The sequence below is a fragment of the Acanthochromis polyacanthus genome, chromosome 6 (assembly GCF_021347895.1).
Source record: "Acanthochromis polyacanthus isolate Apoly-LR-REF ecotype Palm Island chromosome 6, KAUST_Apoly_ChrSc, whole genome shotgun sequence".
NCBI lineage: Eukaryota > Metazoa > Chordata > Actinopteri > Pomacentridae > Acanthochromis > Acanthochromis polyacanthus.
The window spans coordinates 27582796-27608286 of NC_067118.1; the positions used below are offsets into that span (position 1 = coordinate 27582796).

At 41.0% G+C, this 25491-nt stretch overlaps 2 protein-coding genes across 7 annotated transcripts in view; one reads left to right on the top strand and one right to left on the bottom strand.

Annotated features, from left to right (window-relative positions):
- Positions 1–32: 32 nt before the first annotated feature.
- gpkow (G patch domain and KOW motifs) lies at positions 33–7123 on the bottom strand. Its single transcript, XM_022187715.2, has 11 exons — positions 6899–7123; positions 6550–6710; positions 6201–6346; positions 4589–4695; positions 3419–3623; positions 3112–3244; positions 2065–2242; positions 1791–1911; positions 1449–1518; positions 388–473; positions 33–291 (listed from the first exon to the last, which is right to left on the bottom strand). Exons 1-11 carry the CDS (start codon positions 7090–7092, stop codon positions 163–165), a joined length of 1530 nt encoding a protein of 509 aa, XP_022043407.2. The 5' UTR covers positions 7093–7123; the 3' UTR covers positions 33–162.
- Positions 7124–7623: 500 nt separating this feature from the next.
- Positions 7624–25491, top strand: part of LOC110946104 (membrane-associated guanylate kinase, WW and PDZ domain-containing protein 2) — a 44247-nt gene continuing 26379 nt past the window's right edge. For 2 of the 6 annotated variants that reach the window (XM_051949027.1, XM_051949026.1), the window contains exons 1-3: positions 8302–8605; positions 19101–19390; positions 21286–21402. In XM_051949027.1, the coding sequence (XP_051804987.1) occupies positions 8523–8605; positions 19101–19390; positions 21286–21402 (490 nt within the window). In that variant the 5' untranslated portion in view covers positions 8302–8522. Of the gene's footprint in view, positions 8080–8301; positions 8606–19100; positions 19391–21285; positions 21403–25491 lie in introns of those variants that run through there. The other 4 variants (XM_022187699.2, XM_022187707.2, XM_022187694.2 and 1 more) reach the window with 3 other exon arrangements.

A 25491-nucleotide genomic window follows, 5' to 3' on the forward strand; every position in this document is an offset into this window, starting at 1 on the left:
TTCTTAATGGTTGTGATAACATCTGCACAAAGTTCATGGCGTGGTTTTATTACAAAATTGCTATGCTTTAAAATCCATTGTTTCTGTATCTTACAAAAAAAATAACAGTTCAGATGAGATGGTGTGAAAAAAGACAGTAAATATTACAATGAAGACCACAAATCAGCGGTATCCTGCTCCAACATAGTGACAAATACAGTCGTAGTCCAGTGTGAACACTTTCTCCTCGTATTTGTCGAGCTGCACCATCGCTCTGCACTTGTTCTTGTCTCGCTGAAGAATACGGCCGACCTAAAGATAAAGACGTAATAACAGGATGCAAAAATTTAGCAGTTACAGTTAATCGCATTCAAACACGAGCTTCAGCAAAGATGATCATTTGCTCACCTGTCCCCTGTGCTCACCCAGCACAACCATTATAGAGTCGTGTTCACTTTTAGGGATGATTGTTTCCAGCATGTCCTGCTTCACATCTGCCACAAAAAGAAGAAATGGTGGGTAATTTACAAGAGTTTTCACACTTACTGTAGCAGCAGTGATGAGTAGAGTGAATACCTGGTTACCAGTTAGGAGATTTTACATGATAAAGCACTGAGAAGTTCTGTACAAAGATTAAACGACCCCTAAATGTGTGGTGTTTCACATGATACCAGCTGTCTGTGAATGTCAGAAAGTGACAACTGCAAGAACAATGAGTTTTATTTGCAAACAGAGTAAATAAAATCCTTTCCATCAGTTATCATAACATAAAACACCAACTTATTTCAGTTAATGATGACTTCAGGGTGCCAGATGTACGTAATCTAACAGATGAAAACCACATTTGGATGTAAAATTAAAAAGGTCTACAGAGCACCATAGTATTTTATGATATTCTTTGTATACTGTCATAACATTAATGACAAATATAAAGACATTGGAAAAATTCCTATTTGCTCTCCTACTAAAACCTAAATAAAACAGACCTTTTGTGTAACAAATCTACAGACCTGTAGCTTAGCATTATGAATGCAAACAGCTGCCCTCTCTTTGTCCAAAGGTAAGACATGAATAATAAAATCTGTCTCTGGCTGCCAATTAAAACTCATGTGAATGATGTGTAACTCAAGTTCAAAAAAGTTGCAGTTTTATGGATTCATTCTGTGTAGACATATATGGAAGAACCGTTTCTTTAAAGGCCCAACAGCTGCTCTGTGCGTGATTAAAAAAATCATCATGTAATGTCTCTTAGAATATGACATTTTACATTATTTATCATCTAGTAGGTTTTAAACTCAGAGAAATGTATAAAACCTATGAGCAGGAGAAAGACCTCAGCAGGCCAGATGTATTAAATGAACAGGGATGGCTGCACATATGTTGTACATTTCTTGTACAACTTCAAGTAGAGAACAGAGAAAACTCCAAAGAGAAACAAAAGTGAGACTTAGATGGCACTGATGACTCACCATCTAACAGTCTTCCCTCTTCGGTTCGACACACACAGGTAGACAGTGTCAGGACATCCTCAACTCGCATCTAAATAAACAAAAAAAAGATTTTTAAAAGCTGTGACAGAACCTGATAAGTCACTTTGTGTTGTTTGTGATTTCTCCTCCAAATTCCCCATGGGTCTGAAGTAAAGACAACAATAAGCAAAATGAAAAAAGACTAAATGTCCTTTTAACACTCAGTAAAAGTCTCTCCACTGCAAATCTATTCACTATTAATTACCTGTATTTGAAAGGCATAGGTATTTCTGATGATCAAGTTTAACAATTGATACAGAAAATATAATTTGGCTTTATTACCTTTGAATTGTAGTACTGGCCCCCTTTGAAAGCTTTATCTATGAAGCGAACCTTCAGGTCTCTCTGGAGCCAGGAGGGAGGAGCCGGTGGTCGCTTTGCTTCTTTCACTGGAGGTTTATCTCTGTAGAAGAAACAGTATAAAAACAAATACACATGTTTAGTCCAAGAAAACATTTTTGGAGTAAAAAGAACCCCAAGTAATTCAATTCCAATGCTAGTTAATGATAATCATAAAAGTCATATTGTTGCATCTTCATCCTTTAGAAAAATGTACCTGTCTCGACTTGACTCTCTGTGTTTCCTCTTCCTCTCGTCTTTCCCGTTATCTCTTTCTGAAGATTTGCGTTTCACTTTGTCACCGTTACTGCTCCTCTCTTTCTCCTCCCGTCTCTCTCGCTCTTTTTCCTTCTCTTTTTCCTTTTCCTTCTCCTTGTGGGCTTTACTGAGACGACCTGTTCAGAGGAAAAACAGCATTACTCGCATGCCATGAAGTACAACGTGGTAAACCAGCAAACATCTGCACCGCAGTATGAGTGCTTGTATTTTTTTTATTATACATTTAGCTCACTAAAATGACAAGCTGTGGATAAATGTCGTATACGGCTAATCTAATTTGTAAACTGCAATGCCACTAAAATAAGAGTTCAAACCTGTTTAGCCCAGTCAATGTCTCACACAACAAACACTTATTTACTTGATTATTCCGTCAGGTATTTAGCCAAATAAATGTTTGGCTTTGCATCAAAGATTTGTAGGTTGTATGTTTGTTAAAGACTGTAAATATGGTTCTTCTTCACTTGAGTTTTGTGCATCTCTTAGAGTTAAAATACCAATTTAATTGTACCCAAACATGTCCCTTACTGAAGATCTGCTTATCAAGAGACACTATACAAATTACAGATGTTCCCTAAACATCTGTTGGCCTCACATGCAGGCTACCATAGATGATAATCAGCTGGCTGTGCAAAGAGAAACCTCTAATTCCTTAACTTGGTTACTGCAGCACAGGAACTTTGGCAGGTGTGTGACCAAAAACTACTTTGAAACGAGTGAAATTAGACGTTGTAATGCCAGATTTTCCAAAGTTGAATGACTCTGCACATTTGTCATTAACAAGTAATACAAAATGCACATTGTAATTTATAAAAATATAAAGAGGGCAAACAAAACTTTGTCATTTGATGATTTCTAAATGTTAACAAAGTCATCACCTTTGCTGTGCAGGAGCAGAAAAAAAGTCCATGAGCATTCAGATCATTTATTTTCATAATTTTTTTATAATGGCATTTCAATGACTTTTCAATCATTCAAAGTTACTCACTGAGGTCTTTGCTGTATTTGTCATATTCCTTGCGCCCAACTAGTTTAATGGCGTACTGGCTGATTGTCGCAGTCCTGCCCCCGATAGCCAGCTTCACCACGACTCGAGCGTTGTCTGCATCCACACCTTCTATCTGCCACACAGAAGCGAAAGTCAGAACAAGTTAGCATAGATACAAAAGTAAGTTGGAAGTATTAAAGCAATCACAAGGAGTGGGTATATTTTCTACAGAGAATTACTGCATAAAAATGGGGCAGTCCAATAGAGGACCATAAATAACAGCAATCAGAGTTCAGCTCAGCTATACCTTGCCATATAGATCTTTATGCGCTCCTGACAGCACCAGCACACAACCCCCAGGACCCATCACCAGTTCCTCCTCCTTTTGTTGCTCCTCGCCTGGCTTCGGTGGACGCTTATGTCTGCTGGGTTCCAGGTCTTTTATTGCTGAACGATCTGCCCCGAGGCCCAACCCTTTTGGACGGAGCTGGTGTTCAATTGGCTTTACGTTTCTGTAGCAGACAGGGAACAACAGCATTAAATCAATAAACCGAGAGGTGGAGGATGTGCATAATGTAAAACAGGCTGGAGGAGGAGGCAGGTTGATTTTTGCAGTGAGATTAAAGTTAAGCCCCCATCAGACAGGGCCTGCTTTCTTATGGCAACTGAATGTGTTTGCTTCATGTCAGAATGAGTAATCTGGTAACGCCTAGGTCCGACCTCGTAACAGTTCCGTTTCAAAGGAAAAGTGTAAACTGCATACAGTCACATTAACGATGTGGGAAAAGCTTTTTCTATGTTTCAGCAACAATGCTGGTCCAAAAGCATCACATAAAACGCTAAAGACACAGTTTATAGATACAACAGCAATTCACACTGTGTACTTTTCTTCAGACACAGTTGTGTGAGCTTCAGCTAAATAATTTGGAACATAGCAGCCATCATCAGGGTAAGTCCTGAGCTCCATCACAGCTGCAGGATTATTTGCTTTAGCAAAAATTTTCAGCATTTAGGAAATCATAAATTGATTTGGCTATTAGTCTCTCTCCATCGGTGTAGCGGATACGTCTAAATGAAGCCGTGAGGAACTCTACCAAAAATGTAAACTATATGTATCTAACAGACTGGTGAAGTCAGTAATGTTACACATCCCATGTCTGAAAAAGGCTTTAAATTGGGTTCAAATATGACAGATCTTTCCAACTCTTCCTTTGAGTGGAAAGAGAGAAGACCAAAGAGACAGAATCCATTTATTTCTATTTTTTTTATTTCCATGCTGTGCTGTTGTTGCAGGTTAATAAGGAAGACTAAAGCATTGAGCAGTTATTTGGCTGTTACAATAGTCTGCAGTAAACTTTTTGTCGGTTCACTAACTGATTGTTTTAGCTTAAATAGGAACATCGCAATGAAGCAAGTTCAGCATAATTTTGAATTACCAGATGATCAGGTGAAGCAGACAGGTTGATTTGTCACTTACTGTTTAAAGGTACGTCCAATGCCTTCGTCTTTCTTCCAGCCCATCCCTTTAAGCATAGCGAGTCCATATGCCTCAACAGGAACGCTCTCATAATCTGCCTCTGTTGACTGGCAAAGAGTTACAGTGAAATCATGTGTTTGGAAATCAAGAGTCATTAAACTCACGTGTAACCAAAGAAAATCAGACGGCACAGTCTGCATTAAAATGTCCTGAAGGGCTACATGAGCTGCTTATGTAATGTTCGAGTTATGAAACACAAAAAGTGGCAACTGACAGAGAGAAGCAGTTTGTAATGTCGGTCTTACTCAGCCTTTTGACTCGAGGCTGTCAGACTCGGCCCAGGCTGACTAAAGTCACCAGACAGCAGCTACAGCAGCTCATCAGAGCAGTGGCCCTGCTCATCTCTCTGCTGAAGGCTTCCCTCTGAGGGAAGCTGGGGGCCTCACTCACAGAGGAGACTGAATTAAAATGTGCTCCGGGGCACAGTGAGCAAGTTTCCCCTGACTCTCATGTTCTGTCAGTCACATCTACAGTGATGGAGAGCAGATATGGGATGACAGTGAGGCGACATGTGAGGCCTCTGATGAAAAGAAGCAGAAAGAGATCTGATTGGTTGCCTTCATGTCCCCAAGGAAAGCGCCGATGCCCGTCTGCCACCAAAGCTATACTGTAATGACAAAGTCATCCGTGGCCATACGCATGCGCCCAGCTGCATGTGCACACAGGGGTGTTATTCTACACGGGTGACAGTCAGCACTTTCACACACTCAAATTTCACTCTGAGTCAAAGCAGCCAGTCTGCTAGACATTTTGAACTGTCAGGCATTTTCATGCTCACTGAAATGCCTATCTAGTAGATTATATTGTGATTTTCACATTTAAAAAAATTATAATTAGCTGAGGGCCTGGGAGCCATGCCCTTCTAAAAAAGCTATTTTCTAAACGCCCTTGAGAAAGGGAGTTAAGGTGGAACTGTCAAGCTGGTAGATGACAGTTCTAAATTAAATGAAAATGAAATTAAAGCATAAAGTCAAGTTCATGTTAAGGTTAATTAGATGATTGTTCATAATACGAGAGCTGGAAGATAATATGCTATCAGTCATTATTATCTAGATACATTTTTTTTAAAACAGTGCAATAAAATGTGAACGCTCCCTTATGTCATCGTCATTTCACCTGTCTGCTCCTTACATTTCTCAGTTCTGTGACATTCTCTCATTTCAGGTTTTCACCTGTGACAGCAAAATATCTTCAACTTTTTTTCATGTTTGGATGTACCAGCTTTAATTTCAATGTTCTAAAAAACAACAATAATAATACATTTTATTTATATAGCACTTTTCTTCAAAGCCACTTTACAGGCATATAATAAAAGCAAAAACAGACAAATAAAATACAGCAGGTATAAAAGCATAAAACAGTTAACACTAAAAGCAATCTTAAAAAGGCTCTCTCTAGGTTTGCCAATAATTACATATTTTAAAATATCTGAATCACTCCAACAGAACTGCAATGGAAAGATCCTGATGTGACATTGATGAAGCAGAAACGAGCTCACATTCTGTACCATGGAGTAGAGAGAATATATGTCCCTGTTAGTCTTTATACTTACAGATTCAGGCCGCAGGTCCACCTTTACACGTTCTCCATCCTCAAACCCCTCTGGCACTTTGTTTTGCATCAACAGGGGGATGGATAGGTTGAGGTTACTGTCTGACTGAGGTCCATTTTCCCACAACTCGAGCTGCCTCCGTGAATCTACAAACATAAATTGGACAGGTTTAAGGAGCTTTGTGTGAGCTAATGGTGTCCTCATCATACTAATCAAACACAATACATTTCCAACAGCACAACAGTTCAATGGAAATATGTATATGACACTGTACACTGCACTTTTTTTCATTACTTCTGACTCTTTCTACTGTCTGTGACAAATAAAATCGCTTGTATTTTGAATTCACCTTCAATAAGTTCTTTGACAGCCTGAGACTCCACAGAATCGCAGTCTTGGGTTGTTTTGCCGCCACTTTCATCGCTCTGGGCGGCTCGGTCCGGTTTGTGCCAACGGTTCTTCTGAATCAGAGGGATGATGAGCTCTCTGGGCTTCTCAGATGGTTTTGAACTGCAGGGAAGAAGAAAGTTAAAGAGCTAGCAGGTAGACCCAAGATTTCACGTTATGTACTGTGGGTGGGTAACTTTCACACACAGTTTCACATTTGCTAGCAACGTACAATAATTTTAAATGTCGGTATCAGATTGGAAACGTAGTCGTTACGTTAGCCCATACATTATACGTTAGCATTAGCATACCTTTGCAACTCATTTCCATCAATTCCAGTCAAATAATCTTTCTCTTCTTTCTTCTTCGGAGCTTCGCCAGTCGGAGGTTTAAATTTATTAACTGTTTTAGTGAAACCAAACGACACCGTCGCTGTTCTTCTCTCTCCCCGGTCCTCAGCAGCTACAGACTCGGAGGCTCCTGTATTTTCTCCGTGCGACGCCATGATTGTTTGTGGTGGACTGGAAGTAGGAACAAGGAATTATGGTCAATGTAGTTTTTCGGCTATAATTGACTTGCTTTATTGTTCGGAAAATACTACAATTCCCATGATGCATCAAAATTAAAGGTACAGAGCGGAATTAACTGTCAAAAAGAGGTTTTATGTCGTCCGAAGTGCGTTTATAATCCACAGAGAAGAGAGGATAAATTATTGCAAGAAGCAGGATGACATAGTTTTACAAATAAAAGACAACAATATACTGTGCCCTTAGTAATACTTAATTTAATTAAATTGTATGGATTAAATAGTCAAAAATAGCATTTTAACGTAGCTGATCTAGTCTTACTAACCTACATATAATATAAAGTTTGAGAGGATTTTAAATTTTGCGTATATCTCATCGGATCTTATCTATTTCTTTTTTTCTTTCTTTTTTTTTTTATCACGGAGGTTGTGACTACTTGTTTAAAGACAGCCCTGATTCCGTTTGTGAGAGATCAGGAATTACTGGTGGTGCATTCAGGTTCTCACGCCTTTAAGTCCAGCTTGCTACTCGTAAGCGAAAAGTGATGCTGCTGATGCAGGTACAGAGACCTAGAGTAGAGGGCGGTACTTTTAACTCTTTTATTCCCTCCCCTCCCTTCCACGCTGCTTAACTTCTCATGACACCCTTCTCATTTGCCATTAATCATTGTTTCTTTCCTCCAAAAAGTGCATTCTTTTTAGAGGGGGGCCAGTGACCTAACCAATCTCTGAAAGTAGCCGGAGCTAATCCAATCTTCCTCAATTGACGCCCTGAGAGCACCGCGCCTGCAGTTCAATGACACCTCCAGCCGGTCAAATCGATAGTACCGACGTTTGTCCCCACCTTTTTTTGTTGAATCCTTGTAATTGCATCGACTAACAGACACCAATGTATCCGTGAGTAATTAACCTGGATGATCCGAACCAAACGAAGACTGCAAGGAAGGATCTGACGCGAACATGAAGGTAAGAAGTCAATACGAGGGAGGGGGGAAAGACTTGACATAAGTTGGAATAGCGGGTTTAGATGCGTCCATCCTGCGTGTTATTTTGCTTATAGCAGTGCAGCAGCTGCTTAAAAATGATGAGCGGCCGCTGTCAGATTTGCCCGACAGTGTCTGTGTGTGTGTGCATGTGTTATTCAGCCTCCCTCTCCTCTCTCTCTCCTCTCTCTCTACAACATCCCCTCAGCTCTCGGAGCATCACTAGTGTCCAAATATCCCGTCAGCCGTGCACATCGTCCCTCACTTTCTCTGGGATACTGCTGGTCGCATCCTCCTCACCACTGCATCTCCACCAGATCCTCTGCTTCTTTCTGCCTTTTTTATATTTATATATAAAAAAGAGTCTAGATCAAGCAACTCGTATTTATTTAAGTGCTGGCTTATTATTTAGCCTCAGTCGGGTCAATGTATATAGACGCGTTCAAACGGCTCCTCTTTGAAAGGCTGAACTGCTTGAAGAGAATGTGTGTGTGTCAGCGCCAGGGCAGGTCAGTATTTTCACTAAATATGTGAAATCTGAGAGTCTGTTGTGTGTAATCCAAGTAAGTGTGTGTGTGCATGTAAACTATGTGTGGAAGAGTGATGTTAGAGATAGGTGTGTCTTTCTGCACAGTTGAAGTTGTGTGCGTGCATGATTAGGTTTGGAAAGTTTCTCACAGGTTAATTCTGTTTTTTTTTTCTTTCCAATCTCCTGTTTCATGAATTGCTTTAATGAAATGCAAACAGAAGCGCATGTTCATTGCACCTGCACCCGTTTTGCCATGAGGCTGACTTGCAGAATGTGTAGCTGACAGCCAGGTGTGTGTGTAGGAGTGTGAACAAGTGCCCTGCAGCTCTGTGTGTGTTTGTTGTTTGTTTAGGGTGTGTCCTCCGTTCCATAGAGGGCAGCTTGTTTCTAAAGTGATGGATGCGTGACCCTGACTCAATAATGTGCATTGTTGTTAGCTTTGGAGAGCACTCAAGGTTATGCTGTTAATATGAATCATTAATTTGTTGGACGAGAGGCAGAGGCATGTGGCGTTGGACCGTCCACACATGCTGCTCTGGACCTCACGCTGTTTGTTTTCTCATTCTCGAGTGCAGCACCTGTTTTGAGTTCCATTCTGCATGTGTCCTCCTTTCCTCTTCCAGTTCTCAGCCCAACTTTGAGCCACCAGTAAGTGGAAATGTGTTTCGACGTGCGAACACAACTCCCCTCTTACTGCTAACTAGAGGGGAGGATGAAGTGAGGTTCGTTTCTCCTCTGTCGTAGTAACGCGTGTCATCTGGGAGTTGTTGATTGTCTAATTATGTACCTCCTGTGTCCTTCGGCGTCATGCATATTCATGCTGCTGTTTTAAGGTGTGCTGAAAACAAAGTATGCATCTGCGTGTGTGTGCTCGGCAGTTTACCCTTGACAGGGCAGGGCTACTGCACATTCTCCCATCTGTGGTCCAAACCTTTGCTCCCAGCCACTGCATTTGAATTCGGCAGTTGTAGTCTGCTCTATTCTTAGTCCTCAACAGTTCATGTGCAGTCTGATATGAAATTCAACAACAACAACAACAAACATGCCGGAGCCTGCCGCTCGTGCCCGTACCTGTACACACTGAGATTCAGTTGAGCTGCCGGTAAGTGGTTAGACTCACCGAGGTAGCAGATCAATAACTAATCAATGATAGTGTGTGGAGTTACAATTTGCACAGTGCCATATTTGAAATGTCAAGAAGGCAATGAATCCATGTATCCTTGAGTCAGATCTGAGTTGGACAACTGGGATCAATATCAGGTGGTGAGAGAGGCAGCAGGAGCAGGCGAGGGTCACCTTCAGCATCCCTACTGAATCAGCAGTATCTCTCCACCACACATTTACACACACTTGAAGGCACACACACACACGTACACACTCTTGAAGGCCTGCTTAGGTTACCAAATTGCGACCTCACAAAAAGACTCATTATAGAGAACTGAACCTTCCCTCCATTTCTTTATGAATTATTCATTTTGTTATTATGATTTCAGCCGTTCCTTCATAAGGTTACCACACCCTTCCTCTGTGTTGCTTCTGTTTTACTCTGTTCACCTTCCCAGGCTGGCACCAGCTCTATTTTCTCTATCGTCCACTTTTAATTTTCCTAATTTCACTCTTTGTGTTTCCTTTTCTGTGTCTCTCTTATCCGTCATCACCGTCGAGGAGCTGATCTGCTCTGTTTAATTAAAGCGCTGCCTCTTCCTGATGAGAACTCATCTACGATCGCAGCGAGGGGTGTAATGCTTCCTGGCATACTGAGGAAAAGATGACCTGTTGTCACAGTGGTGTTCCTCGCAAGAGCAGAGTGTACACAACACATCGCGCCCCACTAATGTGCCCCCTGCCTTGACCTTGATCCCGTGACTCTAAATATACAGTTTCCCCCAAAGGGAACATCACTGAGCTGGTGTTATCCTGTCAGGTGTTTGTGTGTGTGTGTATGAATGTGCCACTCCAATACTTCACAATGTTTTAATCTCACACTAAGTCCCTTTTTGTAGTCAACAACAGAGCAGCTTTAATAACAGTTAAATAAAACCACGCACTGCAGTAGATTTAGTATTTATTGATTGCATGCAGAGAATGCACTCTTCATCTCGTGTATTCTTATCAGCTTTTCATGTATTGAGTTTATATCGAGTGTGTAAGAGGGGAAAAAAACGCCTCTGTGCATGTGAGAGAGGGAGATATTTTGTGTTTTTCAACTCACAAGCATTTAATCTTTTATTTTTAAATCTGCCACTGCTGTCTGTTTTGTGTCGAGCACTCGTGTGCCCTAGATTTGGAAATGAGTGAGCATCAGGGAGGTTTAGTGCACCCCATGTTGCTCGCACAGTTTGGTGTAAATGTTTCGGAGGAAGAGGTCAGGGCGTGGATACCAGATAAGATCATGAAGTGGGAGACGGGAGAATTCTCTTGTACATTTTCCGTCTGGCTGCCACTCCACCAGTCTGTCAGTTCAGACGAGTTTAAGGTCGCTGGTTATTTAAGATGCTTTACTTGGCTGACCTCCAAAAACCACCCGTGGCAGGATGCTGTAAGATTAGGAGCAGTGTGCTTCCCCACAGGTTAGAGTGGAGAGATGGGCTTAGAGTTTGATGTGTGGGATGGGATCAATTGAAATGTTTGTTTTCATCACCTGTCCCCCGTTTTTCCCAAATACCTGCTTGGAGGGCAAATTCAGACCGTCCAGGATAGTCGTTATGTAATTTCTGTTTTTGACACTACGGGTGGAACTGTTTTAGACTGCATTCTAAAATATTAGCAAAACTGATGATAGAACTGTTTTTTGTGTAATGTAGAGCTGAATCAATTAGTCAAAAACTGTTTAGAGAAATATTTTCATAATCAATTGATATCTTTTCATGTAAAAATGTCATTTCAGCTTCTCATTTCAGTAGGATTGGCTGTCAAAGGATACATGATAGACATGTTTTACACCAAAAGGTTAACAGATTATTTAAACAAAAAATCATTTGATCATTTAATAATGAAAATAATGGCTCATTGCAGCCCCAGTGTGGTGCTTTATCATCAAATAATGTGACTATAGAGATTTTTGCCAACTAGTATTCCAAAAAGAAGTAAAATGTAGTTAAAATGACAATTTAGCAAGAAATTATTTGACTTATTAAATTATTTAAGGCCTTTTAAAAATTACTATCAATCGATTATCAACTTTTTTTTTGAATAACCAAATTCACTGAGTTTAAGATCACATAATCATATGACTTGCTTGGTGTTATCGACATGTCTAAACCCCTAAATACTTGATTTAGAGTTGATTTCTCAATAAATAAATTAGCTGACAAGTTAATCAGCAATTAGTCAGATAATAATTAACTGCACATCTTTGCATTTTGGACTTGTAATTGGAATTTTTTTGACATTTTATACATTTACCAATTGATCAAGCAAGTGGAAAATATTATTGCAATAATGAAAATAATCATGACTTGCATCCTTACTTCGATTTTTAGTAACATAAAAACAGCAAAAAAATGAAATGCTAAGTTTATTTTCCATGGATCAACTAATCACACATCAACAAAATGAATTATTTCAGCTCCAGCATCATTCAAAATGACCACTGCGTATTAACGAGTGCCGTCTTGAAGTCTACCTTTCACATGCAGCAACAGTGCGGTAATAAGTTTGTTATGTAACCATCAGTCATGCTGAAATTGAACAGTCTGGTTTATGCTGACTTAAAAAGATCCGTGTGTCTTTTCGTTTGTTTATTCACTGGCAGCATTTGCAGAGAGACCAGCAAATGCAGCCCTTTAGTCATGCTGGTCACATTCTAGCTGACAGAATGCACAGCCAGTCCATCAATATCCACCAAAATTCACATTTAGGAACGCTGCCTTGAACTTTCACTGAGCATGCATAAAATCCGCTTACATAAATTCATAGAGCATTCTAGCTGAGCTAATTCAACACGCTAATTTCATTATCGTGGATGTCATTTAGAGCAGAAGTAAAACGTGGACAACAGAACGAGCAGCCGTACCACCAAGTCAAACCGACAGGAGCGTTTATTTCAATTCTGCTCATGTAGTGCAGGGAAACAAATTAGAGATACCAACATTTAGCATCAGATAATCAGACCGAGGGAAGGAGGGTTTGATCGGAGCAACACGGTCAGAGGAAGCCGGTCGTGTTAAAAGTTTCTCGCCTTTGCAAAAGTTTAGCAAACTGTGCTGTGGTCAAAGCCGATTATGTCAGAGTGATCTACAAGCTGAGAGGCAGCTTTGATGGGATGAGGGCCGGCATCTAGATAGACATCAGGAACATGTGGAGAATCACGAGAGCTGACAGTCAGAGCTCTCACCATACAGCCGCACGGATATTATTGATACGCAGAGAACATCGGAATGGATGTTGAGCTGCCAGGATGAAGGTTATATTCATTGTCAACAACTGTGTGGTCAATGAAGCTGCTTTTAAGTGCTGTCTTAAATGGAAGAGTGTGCGCCCTGGACTTCACCCCGCTGGATAAATCTATCAAGACCAGAAGTTGTTTTCTTGGCCTTGCCAGAGCTACTTTTTCTTTTTTTTTTACAGAGCAATTCAATTATTCACTCGTCTTAATTGATGTGTTTTGCTTACACCCTTTTTTTCATCCTGAAGGTCTTTGAAGGCGTTCTCCGGCCCAATGTCAAGTGCTATTCCCTCTTGTCCTTGTTTCGTTGCTTGAAGTTGACTTTGAATTATTGAGCTCCATGGCAAAGCTCATCTTTGTACCTTCAATAAATTAACACCCTGGAGATCCAACCTGAAATAACTGCTTAGTTAATTTGTCCTGTAATAAAGACATTTCGTTCACGACTATGAGCTGCCGGAGGTGAAATGACCTTAGCTTCGTTGCACTAATCACCGCGAAGAATTTAATTGTGCTGGACCTCAAATTTTAGCCATAAGGTATTATTACTGTGCAGCAATTGAAATGTTGAGTTTGTTGGGATGAAGCTTAATTTACAGTTTGGCTCTCTTTTAGTAGAGGGGGGAAAGAATTGTGGTTAATTAGCTAAGAACAATGAATGTTCTCAGGCTGAAAAGTCATTTTCCAACAAAAAACTCTGTGTGCCGCAGCTGTTTAGACTATTGTAATAGCCCCCAGCATATTCTTTATGCTCTCTGAATAAACAGATATAGTGAGGAAATAAAATAATCTAAGAATAGCCTCCAAGTCGAGAGGATGTGTGTTTTGCCATTGACAGATTGCTGTGGTTTGAGATTACCCTGAAAGGCCAGGACTGCAAAGCCGTAGAGATCCTGAGCAGGTTGCTGCTGGAGGGGAAGTCAGTGAAACAGGATCTGTGTTGGTCAGCTCTTTCCTGACCCAGAGGTCAGAAATCTCAATAGAGCATTCTTTTTATAGGGTTAGATATCCTTGAAGCCTTGTATTGTATCCCCCCTATATACATATATTGTCTATATAATTCATCTGGAGCAGCACATACATGTTGTTTTTAGATGCTAGAGGCATTGTGCAAGGGATGGAGATGTCATTGGGTCTGAATCTTTGGGAATGAAATCTCAACAACTATGAAATGGATTGTTATGAATCAGTGTAAAGCCATTGGATGAATCCTGCTGTGGGTTATTTAATTTCAAATCATCAGGGACCTTCTGTTCATCTCAGGAATTATTAAAGATAAAAGGCTGGTATTTTTGCCATTTTTTCACATCGCGTCATTGATTCAGAATCTCCAATATTGGACAGTTAGATCAAATAATTTCTGACTTAGGTGAGTTGAAATGTAAAAAAAAAACATTTAAGCTAGGACGAAAAGCCACACATCGACACAAAAACCGATAATGAAAAAGTCAGCTAGGGATATTTTCTGAACCTTTTGTAGTTGCATGCTATAATGATACAAAGCAAAACATATGAAATATTCATCAATACAATGAGATATTGTTGTGCAGAAAAACTTGCTGAAAGTGGGTTGATGGGCTCAAAAAGTATTTCATATTTCAATCTAAAATTTCAGAAATACCTTTATAAATATCCACGTTATATGCTATTAAAATTTTCAGCACATCAGACGTGGTTAACCAGAAAATATTCTAAAAATGTGATGATCTGAGGTGGATTACCCTGCTGTCTGTCACAATCCCCCAACTTTTCCCCACCACATGAGGCTGATGTGGTTTTTAGTACAAATAGTTTAGTACAGACATTTATGCTTCCACCTAATAACTTGGTAATGTTCTAACTTTCCATCCCCTGTGAAACTAGCATCATCATCATCAGCCTCACCTTCTCTTCTTATTGATAGTCAGCAGTTAGCATGCCAAAGTAAGATTGTTAAGGTTTTAAATGCGATAACTTTTGAATATCAGCATGTCACTGTGATCACAGAGCTGATGAAACCGCTGCTGTGCCTAAGTATAGCCTCACAGGGCTGCTAGCGTAGCTGCAGACCCTTCATCTTGTTTTGGAACAGCACGAGCGACTGAATAAGAGGTCATCATTTTACCTTCTCATCAGCTGAATGTCACATATTGCCATTTAGAGTTAAACAAATTCCACATGGCAGCTCAAATTGTTCCTAAATCAAATCCAAAGTGTTTATACACAAGGTGTATGTATTCTCTACAAATAACTGATCACCTAATAATCCAGTGAATTACATGACTCCCTCTCGTGTGATATGTTCCTCCCTGGCCTTGATAGCGCTGTGTTTTTAATGGACACAGTAGGGCGAGTGAGCAGGGCTGGTTTGTAGCGTCAACACCAACAGCAGAGAGAGCACAGCGGTGTCAGGGTGTGTGTCTGCAGCGGGACGAGTCCAGGCTTCAGCGGACCTGACAGGCTGTGGCTCATTAAACCCCCATCAGACGCAGGAGGTCAAGACAACAGCTACATCTCGGGCGACACACTCTTCCTCTATGCGTATTATGCAGACACACAATGCAACTGTTCCAACAGGATAATGCTCCAAACCTATCAGTTGTTTTATTTATAGCATTTTAATCTTTACCGCTGAGAAGTTCCCAGAAATCTTTAGATAAAGCACGAAGAGACCAACGGCTTATAGAGGTATTATTCGGGACTGATGGACATGGGATGTCGTGTATGATTAGATGGCAAAAAGTTGCTTTTGTTGTTACTCTCCTCTCTCAGCACACGTAATGCACATTGTGTTAGGGTTTTGTGTGTGTGTGGGCGGATGGCTGGCCGGCTTTGGGGAAGCAGGTCGACAATGTTGCTGCAGAAGGTTTCACAGTGGGGTAGAAAGGGAGGGAAAGAAGAAAGGCACTCGGGGCAGCAGTTTGGCTAATTTCAGGCTGAAATATGCAGGGATACATGTCTGATGGTCGTGTTTCATTCAAATGTGCTAGATGAGCAGTGACAGGACGTCAAGACTGAAATGCAAGTTGTGTGTTTTTTGGGGTTTTGATGTTGTTGCAACAGCTCAACCGTTTCTCTAGTTTTGACTCACGTCCCCTGAGATGAAGTGCTGCAAGGTCAAACAAGTGAATTCTAACCAACCTCAGGCTACGTGGCGCCTCTCCATCTGTAGCTGACCTTTGTGCTTCCTTTTTTCCTTTCCTCTCCTGTTACTCTCTGAGTGCAAGAAAGGCAAAAAAAAAATACACAAACAATCCATCTGTATTTCACTGTTACATGGTTCTGCTTTTTACATTTCAATATACTGTACTCCCTACCTCTCCCTTTTCCTCATTTGTCCATTTCTGCACAAAAAAGCCCCAGCAGGGACCTCACTTCTTTAGCTTAACAGTTGGAGAGAGGATGGAAGAGGATCTCTGTCAGATCTGCCAGTTGAATGGCCAGTCAAGTGGAAGGGATTAGATATATCCTGTCCTTCTCTCACTCTTTAAAGCAGTCTTATTAGGCCTGCTTTGCCAGAGGACCCAAGGGGGCTTCTGCTAGGGATGGGCTTGGTGTTGCTCTCGTGTTTTTCCCACCCAGCCAAGGGTCACCACAGCCATTTAAGAGGATTGCATCTTGGTGATGTGTAATTGCTAATCTCCTAGCCAAGCTGGAACTGGAGATCAGCATTGTCCACTTTATTGTCGGAATACTGTGTTTAAGCAAGCTTGTGTTAGTGGAGGTGCCCCGAAGTAAGTAAGAAATGTGCTTAGTAAGTTTCTTGTCAAGTGATAGATGAGATGATTGATACCAGCGTGTTGTGATGCTGATTATAAATCCTGAGCAGGAACTGGGCAGCTTAGCTTACCAGGTGGGAGCCAGCTTTCCAGGTGCTGCCTAAAGGAAAATAATTCTCCAGCACCTCTAAAGCTACAATTTATCAAAAGCAACATGTAAAAATGACAAATTGTGGTTATATGGTAGGATATAGTTCTTAGACAGGTGCAATACTGAATGTGTAATGTGTTAATTTGAGATCCAAAGATGTTGGACAGATATGAGGATGCTATCCGTTTTCTCATCTTAAGTCTCCACAGAACACTAAGAAGTGCCCTTAGCCAAACTTCAAATTATTCTTTTAATAGCAATCCTTCTTTTGTCTGTCTGTCTGTCTGTCTGTCTGTCTGTCTGTCTGTCTGTGTGACTCTGACATCCTGTTGTCCTGTGTGTCGAGGTGAAAATGCTGCTCTGATAATGTCAGACGAACACTTTGTCTGATCTCTGGCATCACGGCTGTCACATCACGGACGAGTCAAACGGATCTCCACCGTGTCAGCGACATCCACAGCCCACACACACGCAGCTGCTCTCCAGGAAGCATGTCGCAACAAAACACATTATTTTCAGAACAGCTTCGCCGGAAGACTTCTCACCTTAACTGCATCCAGCTGCCATTAGCACAAAAACATGTCATCACTAGCTGACAATATGAGGATCTGTGCACGCTATGCTGCAAAAAGTGTAATTATTAATTATCCAGAAAAATCTTTATATTCATAGTAAAGTATACTGTCACAAAAATACCAGATTTTACGGAAATTATTAATAAAATTACAAAAATAGACAATAAAATAGCTTTAAAAACTGTATTTGTGAATAACCACAATATTAAAACTTTAAATGAAAATGTACATTTTTTGACATTCACAAGTTTATCAAAATTTCACGCATATGTCATTATTATTTTATAGATGACTGTTAAATTCAAGCTCAATACTGTTCATATCTTTCAGAAATGAGGTAACGTATCAATAAAATGTAGTTCATATTTATCATTTTATGTCCTTCATTAAGCATTGTGGTTTAATAAAATATACACCATCTCATGTTAAAAAAATAATTTAAATATCTGTAAAGTAATGGCATTGTAGCAGATTTAAATACACTAAAACAATGTTTTTTTTTAAAGCCACACATTTTAGAAGCCAATTTTTGATGTGGGCATTAATAACAGTTTTGGCCTAAATGTAAATAATTTTTTTGTGATTGGGATTTTCATAAATTTTATCTATAATTTAATGAAATAGAGAAATCTAAAATAAGTTACATTAAGTGTTAAAATGATTAATATTTTTCAGCCCTTAGTGTACACCTTTTCCCCCAAATTAAAGCAAATATCTGTCAAATAGTGATATTTTTCTGGTTTTAATCCAGTAAAAATGTCAAAATTTTATGGTCAAACTTTGCAAAAGAACAAATTAGATTTTATAAAAATGCAGATTTTTGATGCGGATGTTATTTACTGTTTTGGTTTATTTTTCAATGCTTGTGTGATTTTACTAGGTATTATCTGTAACAAAATAGAGAAGAACTGTGAAATGTTCAAAAACTGGCAGCTTAAAACTGTTAAAAGCATTCTGTTTTTTTCAGTGTAGGGCTAAAAAATGTATTCTAAGGGCAAAAAATAACTGTATTTTTCTTAGATTAATATTTTCCTATATCACTACCAATATTATAACTATATTCATTTTACAGTATTTTTGTTACCACAGCTACTTGAATATTACGTTTTTTGTTTGTTTTTGTTGTTACTTTTTTACAGTGTGGTGCCACTGGAGATGCAGAAATCACTGAAGTATTTGGCTGTAGATATTGTGTCTTAGTGTTCCTGTCAGAGTGTGTGTGCATCCATGACTTGTACCTCTACCAAGCGCAAATTTCCCATGTGGCTGCTGACGTGTGAACTCCCATGTTTACATGTAAACACATTGCCAGCCATGAGGGAGCATGAGGGAAAGTTTCTCTGAATTCTTCGGTCGGCTGGTCGTGTTGCTGCTCTGCTGTAAGTCAGCGTGTTTGTACAAAAAACAAAGGCACGGTTCCCATGATGTGTTGTTCCTGACTTTCAAACTGCCGTTCTCTCAGAGAAAATATCGGATGTTACGCAGCTGGAATTATTCATGATGTGAAACACTGCAACTGCACAGACAACTGGCAAAGGTTGTTTAACATAAAGTCACAGGATTTTTCCTGTGCCGGTTATGTCATTCACAGTTTTGCCTTTGTAACAGTTTACTTTTTAACACCGTCTGCTCAGCCTCCAATCCTGTTTCCTCTGTCTTTGCAGCTCATTTGCCATGTCTAAGACAGCGGTGAAGAAGCTGCACTGGCGTTCCAAGGTGCAGGACAGCTTCGTCCCTCTGCTGGGCTCGTCGGGGGAGCTGGGCATCGCCGTTGGTGGAGGAGCAGATTATGGAGAGTTTCCTTTTGTCACATCGGCTCCGGGGGGCGGCCTCACAGTGGGTGATATCATCCTAGAGATTGGGGGAACACCAGTTCTAGGAATGACATTAGGAGACGTCCGCGGCATCCTCAACTCGTGCCCTCATCCTATCCGTATCAAAACTGTGTCTCCAGGTAGGACTCAGCACACAAACACAACCCCTGTTAATTAGTGTGACGCTCGTTGTTTAGCAGATGGATAAATAATAACCACACAGGCAGGGAGAGGTGTGAACAAAGGTGTGCCTTTCATCTGCAGAGGGAAGTTATGTCTTACATATTGCCAACAATGCTTTAATATTTGCTTTTCTGTAGCCATTTTAGTTTGTTGCTCTTGCTCACCACTGCACTCAAACGATCTGTTACTCTGGTGTCCAAGCTGTCGTCCATAATGATCTCACTCAGTAACCCTCCCCTGACTCTCACAAGCCAAATCTGCAGCCTGTAGCAATTCTCATGCTGATCTTCACTCCTCAATTAGTTTGGCTGTGTCAAGGCGATTGGTCAATATGTGGGTAGGAGGTCAAAAGTGCTGATGGAACATGACAAGAATGTGGCGATATAGTTGTCTGTCACCCACGAGGGGCCTTGATATTTAGAATGGAGGGTGCTTGGGGAAACGGATGTCTTTGTTGGCTCTGATCAGAGCAATATGTCACCAGAGTGTCACCTGACTGCGGCTCCCAGTGGCCTTGTCCGTCAGATTGATAGCTGATTTGGCCACAGGGGTGTAAATGGGGACCTTTGCTCCTGGTCCTCATGCCACTGGTAGATCCATTATCATTTCTGAAGTCTGCCGAGCCCTCTCTGGGCAGCTTGACTGCGTGTAGTGTGGACAGTGATGGATGAGCTGATGCTGGGCCGCTGTACCACACCACCTCCTCCTCCTCCTCCTCCTCCTCCTGTTACTCCTACTATTACTACGACAACTCCCTCTGCTGCAGCCTCCAAATGCAGGACACCGGCTACAGTCCCTAGAGGCACAGAGCACTTTAAAGGTTTTAGCATAGATACCACAGGACAAAAACAAAGAGTGATGGTGACACGCAGATTTTAAAATATTATTCAGTGTTCTCTGTGCAAGCATAGCCATAGAGGCCCTTCTTTGCCTTGCTATTATCCTTGACGTCTGACAGATGTTTGCAGAATGTGCGAGGGATTTTAAATTTGTTATAAAATCCAATCATTGTCAGCTTATTCAGTTTCAGGGAGATATGTCTGAATTTTGCCCTTCAACAGACTGGAAAATAGCAGCTGTTTTATAACATGATGAACAAAAGCCCATCATTCCTCCCAAAAGGCAGCCGGCCAGATTAATTTCCCTTTTACAGGCAGCAGCCATATGCGACCAGTCGTACGTACGTGCATTTGACTGCCTCCGCTAATGCAGTTATGCCACTGTGACGTTTTATTTTTAATAGCACGCAGCAAATTCAGTCTGCAACTGGGCAGAAGAGCTGTGACAGACGGTGGGGGTGGTGGAGGGGGGCGGCAGGGGCGTGGACGGCCGGGCAGGGCGGGCGGCAGCCTGCGGGGGGAAGCGCTGACAGAGTGGTCGTCTGTCAGAGTGACAAGCGGGAGACGTGCCCGGCCCATCCATAACAGCAAGCGGCCTGTCATCAGAGGCCGTAAAGCACTCGAGACGATATTAAGAGAACAGAGGGAGGAAACCGAGTCCTGGCGATGAGCTCTGCCTCACCTGGTGACAGCATCAACTGTAGCTTCTGGAGCAATTAGCCTCAGAGCGCTGTCACTGCATCCGCACCAGTCACTTCAGGAAACACATTTTACAGTGGGGATCTATGTGAAGTGATACAGAAAGATCAGTCGGTGTGAATGTGGGAGTCTGGCCTGTAAAGTAGTGGTATTAAATCAAGCCTGGCAGGAGTAAAGATTAGTGCTTAAGATAAATTTGAACATCCATCACACTGTTTATGCTAACTGAGCTGTTTTCTTTGGGTCTCCCTCTTTCTTTTTCTCTCTGCTTCCTCCTCTTCATGCCATGCTTGTTTTCTTTGCCCTTCCCTCAGGCTCCACATTGTGCAAGGATCTCAGGTTGTATCTGAGTAAGTGCTTCACACCCGGCTCGGTGGACAGCCAGCTTCAGCAGGTCATCAGAGAGAACCTTTACCTCCGCGCTGTGCCCTGTAAGTCCTTTCTTGAGCTCCTATTCTTGCTTTTAATAAACTGTCACTATGTCTTCTCTTTATATATGTGCCTTTCTGCAGAATTGGTGCAAAGTGTTGTCCCACAGCCCAAAAAAAGAAAAGCAAGTAGATGTTTACAAAGAAAATAATATTTGAGGTAGTATAAAGCTTTATACATACATATAAACCAAAAAATTGAGAATGAAAAAAATAAGTTAATCTTTATTTGTGAAATCAATAAGATCACCATTGTACTCTTTACACAGAAATAATGGGTTCAAATACTCTGTCACAAAATGCACTTAAATCAAATTAAAATTCCAATTTTTATTCATTTACTAGTGAAAATCTTTTCACAAAATTTTCCCCCAAATATTTTAACGAGGTTAATGGAAGCAAAATCTTAATAGGTTAAAATAAGCCTTATGAAGATATAATATTGTGTTTCAGTATTTCAGTAAATTTGGGAGGCGTAAATATTCTCAACACTCAGTACAATATGGAAATTTGCTGTACAATTACTGGAAATGTGTACCGTGGATTCGAGCTGGAATGCTGTATCGGTTGTCTCAGATGTGAATAAAAAGATGCTTGGGATCCTTTAGAAACAGTGTCATCACACAGCATGTGCAGCAGAGCAGCTCTGACTACTGTTTCCAACACTCTCAGTGATATCTGCAGCACATGTAGCAGAGTCACCGCTGAGCAGGCAGTGGTGTGGAGAACAGCGAGGTCTTCATGATAAGCTGTGAACGAGTTTGTGAAATACATTGCTTACGTTGTTACTTTTTTCAAATTAACAACATAATATATGTATCAAACAAGAATTTCTTCCTCCCTAAAATTAGTATCAGTGATAAAATTTAAGCATCTGTCGTGCTCTACCTTGAATATATCAATATCAAATTACCTGCATACAAAGCTAAGAAATAAGAACGCATGTATTTAAAGATGTTTCCCGTTTTGACTTTGAACTAGTTCTGAAGAACGAGCCACATCAGCTCTTGTCGACTGCAGTTTCATGTCCTTTAAGTCTCCTCTTCCTGTTGCAGTCATGTGCTGCATGTTTTATGTTTAAGCCTAATATTAAGGCTCATAATATTAATTGTCTCTTTTGTTTGGTACTGGCCTCATTAATTCTTTGATAGCACATCTCATGGTTGCTGCCATGTGAATATCTCGGTGTTAATTGGCATTTAATCCTGCAGAACTGTTTTCCACACTTCCTGGTGTTAATGTATGCAGGTGATGCAGATGATTTCGTTGACATCCCAGCAGGGATTGATTGTATGAAAAAAATATCCTAAATTAAAGTGAGACAATGAACGCTGATAGAAAAAGTGTAATCAGATTGGGCATTTCCATTACAGCAGTCTGTATTGTCACCACACAGGGTTATCCTCAGTTGCAGTCTTTTGCTTACAGTCCACACCCATGACCTTCAGACTGTTTGTTTGGGAGGTGATAAATCTAATGTTACTTGTGTTTAACAAATTTTCTCTCCCTTTGTTTTAATGCAATTTTTGTATGATTCCCTGAAAACAAGCCAGCCGTCTGCACAAGCACTTTCACTTGATTCATATGAATAAAATGAAGCACAATGGCAGCCAAAAGCAGCTAGTAGTAGTACATCTGTTGCTCTTAATCCTCTATGATATGACGTCAGTGGAATCAACTGGAGGACATAATAGCTGAGTTGTCTGAGAGAACATTTGTGTTTTGTCGTGATTCTCTGGCTTGCATTGTGTCTTGTTTGCTTTTTTGTAATGTTCAGGTGTTGGTGGTGTGAAGGGGACAGACCTCCTAGTGTGTCTGCAGTCTTAACCTTGCTGTGGCAGTGTGGAGTTGTTGCTAATCTCTTCTTTAGTCAAGGAAGTAGGTCATGTGGGACAGGCTGCCACCACGCCACACAACACTCTCGCTGACAGAACAAGGAACAACAGTTCAAAACTCACAGGGGAGTGTAAGAGACATCAAGCTGTCTGTGTTATAATACAACATGCATAGCCACATTATGTTTTAATCGCAGTTTTAGCCATTTAAACTTCTTTCATTACTTAGCCGTGCATCCACCAGCAGCTGCTCGGGGACTGAATTCCCCAAATTAACATTAGTGCTTTCAGCTGTTTTGTAATCAGAATGGGACGGATGTGTTGGCCGGAGAAGGCTTTAGATGCTGTTCCGAGGAAACGGCGTAGTCATGGTATTTATCGGCCGGATATTGTGATACGAATCAGTCCAGTCTTCCCCCTGGCAGTGATGCCAAACTTTGCAAACTACGTCCCATCTCTGAGTGATTTATTTTAGCAAGAGTGACAACAAGGCAGGCTCGGCCTCCTTGGTGTGTAATCCCCTGATCTGCTGAAGATGACACAGTAAGATGCTGTTGTTGTTCTGAAACCAACACTGGTAGCTTGATCCCGAAACGGCTCGGAATCACGTCATGTCTAATTTCAGGCCACTTGTATATACCAAAAGGCTGAATTTTCTTCCTTTTGTTGTTGTTGTTTTTTTTTTCTCAAGGAGGCAGCTGTGTTTAAGAGGAAACTTAAAGCTGAGGAGTTTTCATCAGTGGCTCATTGTGGCCCCCTTCAGGACCACATGTATGTTCCTGCTGCTCTCTTTGTCGACTCTTTGTTGTAATTTGCTGTAATGCCAGCTCTGACTCACCTTATATTGTGATTAATTAGCCCCTGTCGACGTATTTTAAAGATGTTGTCACTGTAAGAAGGCAAAGATGCTACGTCAAGGTCTTGCTTTTGATTTGTATTTTTTTCATTCAGATGCTATTTCTTTCTGTGAAACCATGGCTTATTACCGCTGCGCTATTTAGGGAGTATTTCAGTCCTTAAATCCCTTTGATGAGACAGTGTTCTCTGATATTGAAGCTGGCACTGATGCAAGAAATAACATTATAAAGGCTCAGTCAGGAGGGCAGTGCATAAAAATGGAAATGAATGACAGAATTAAGTGAATGCAGACTACTGTATCAATAATCTAGAGGGGGAATTAAATTAAAAGCAAATGTCCATCAGTGCCAAAGTGGAGGAGGGGATGACTGCAGTCTAATGGGCCTGTGTGCTCATATTGAAGCAGACAGGATGCTTACTATGAAGCTTTGGGGAGTAGATACTCGTGTCAACAAACAACAGTATGTTCAGTCCTTTTAAGACAAACCGTTTCACATAAACCAACGTTCTTTTTTCTGTAAATTGCTCATTTTTCTCCTCTTCATTCACACCGTTGTGCTCTGTGCAGAGTTTTCAGACCTCATTTTACCCTCTTCAACTTTCCCATCCACTTTTGTATAATCGCTCTAACCATTTGTACATGTGCCCTTGGATGATTCAGAGCCAATGTCATGTTATCAAGGCCGGCTGTGTCTCCGTCTCCCCCATAAAAGACTTTTCTAATTGTCTTCGGAGTGAGTCAGAGATAAGAAACATCATCATTTAGTTATTCTAATATGCTCGCTCCAGCATGTCAGGCAGACTGTCTGTGGCCTTTTCAGCCGTAGGGTTCATTGTTAGCTATTTGTGTGCAGTGATCTTGACAGACAGCTCTCTCTGGGTGTTGATACAGAGTTCTATGTAATTACCCCTTCAATCCCTCCCTCGCCTAGGTCCCGGAGGATCAGTGTGCGGCAGCCTGCAGGGACAGGCGGGGAAGAAGAAGATGTCAATAATCCATCCTGTCTCCCCACTGACATGTCATATATATCTCTGAGGAGGGCGCATAGATAATGAATCCTTGCCTCGCGCCATATCAGCTGGAGAGATACTGTGCGTCCTGAGGGGAGGAGGAGAATTACACACACGTCAGATGCCATCAGGAGATTTGATATTAGACCTTTAATTAGACACAAAGACCTCTAATTTCCTATAAGAGTACAGATTTGAGGTGCAAATGCAAGAGAGGAGTTACCTGTTAGTTGCTGCTGTGAGGAAACATGGCACAAACTGGAACTAAGACTGGACAAAGAGATGGAGTTTGTGCTAGTTTTAATAATGGGCAGCCAGAAGAAGACACAGACGTTTTCCTAATAAGCTGAGAGGAGAGGGTCAAACTTCACTGGAGAGCATAGAAGCA

Coding starts and splice junctions, on each gene's coding strand:
- gpkow (XM_022187715.2), bottom strand. CDS start 7,092: ATGGCGTCGCACGGAGAAAATACAGGAGCCTCCGAGTCTGTAGCTGCT. Junction 3,245..3,418: donor ATAAAGATCTATATGGCAAG/GTATAGCTGAGC, acceptor TCTGTGTGGCAG/ATAGAAGGTGTGGATGCAGA. Junction 2,243..3,111: donor CAAATACAGCAAAGACCTCA/GTGAGTAACTTT, acceptor TCCTCTGAACAG/GTCGTCTCAGTAAAGCCCAC.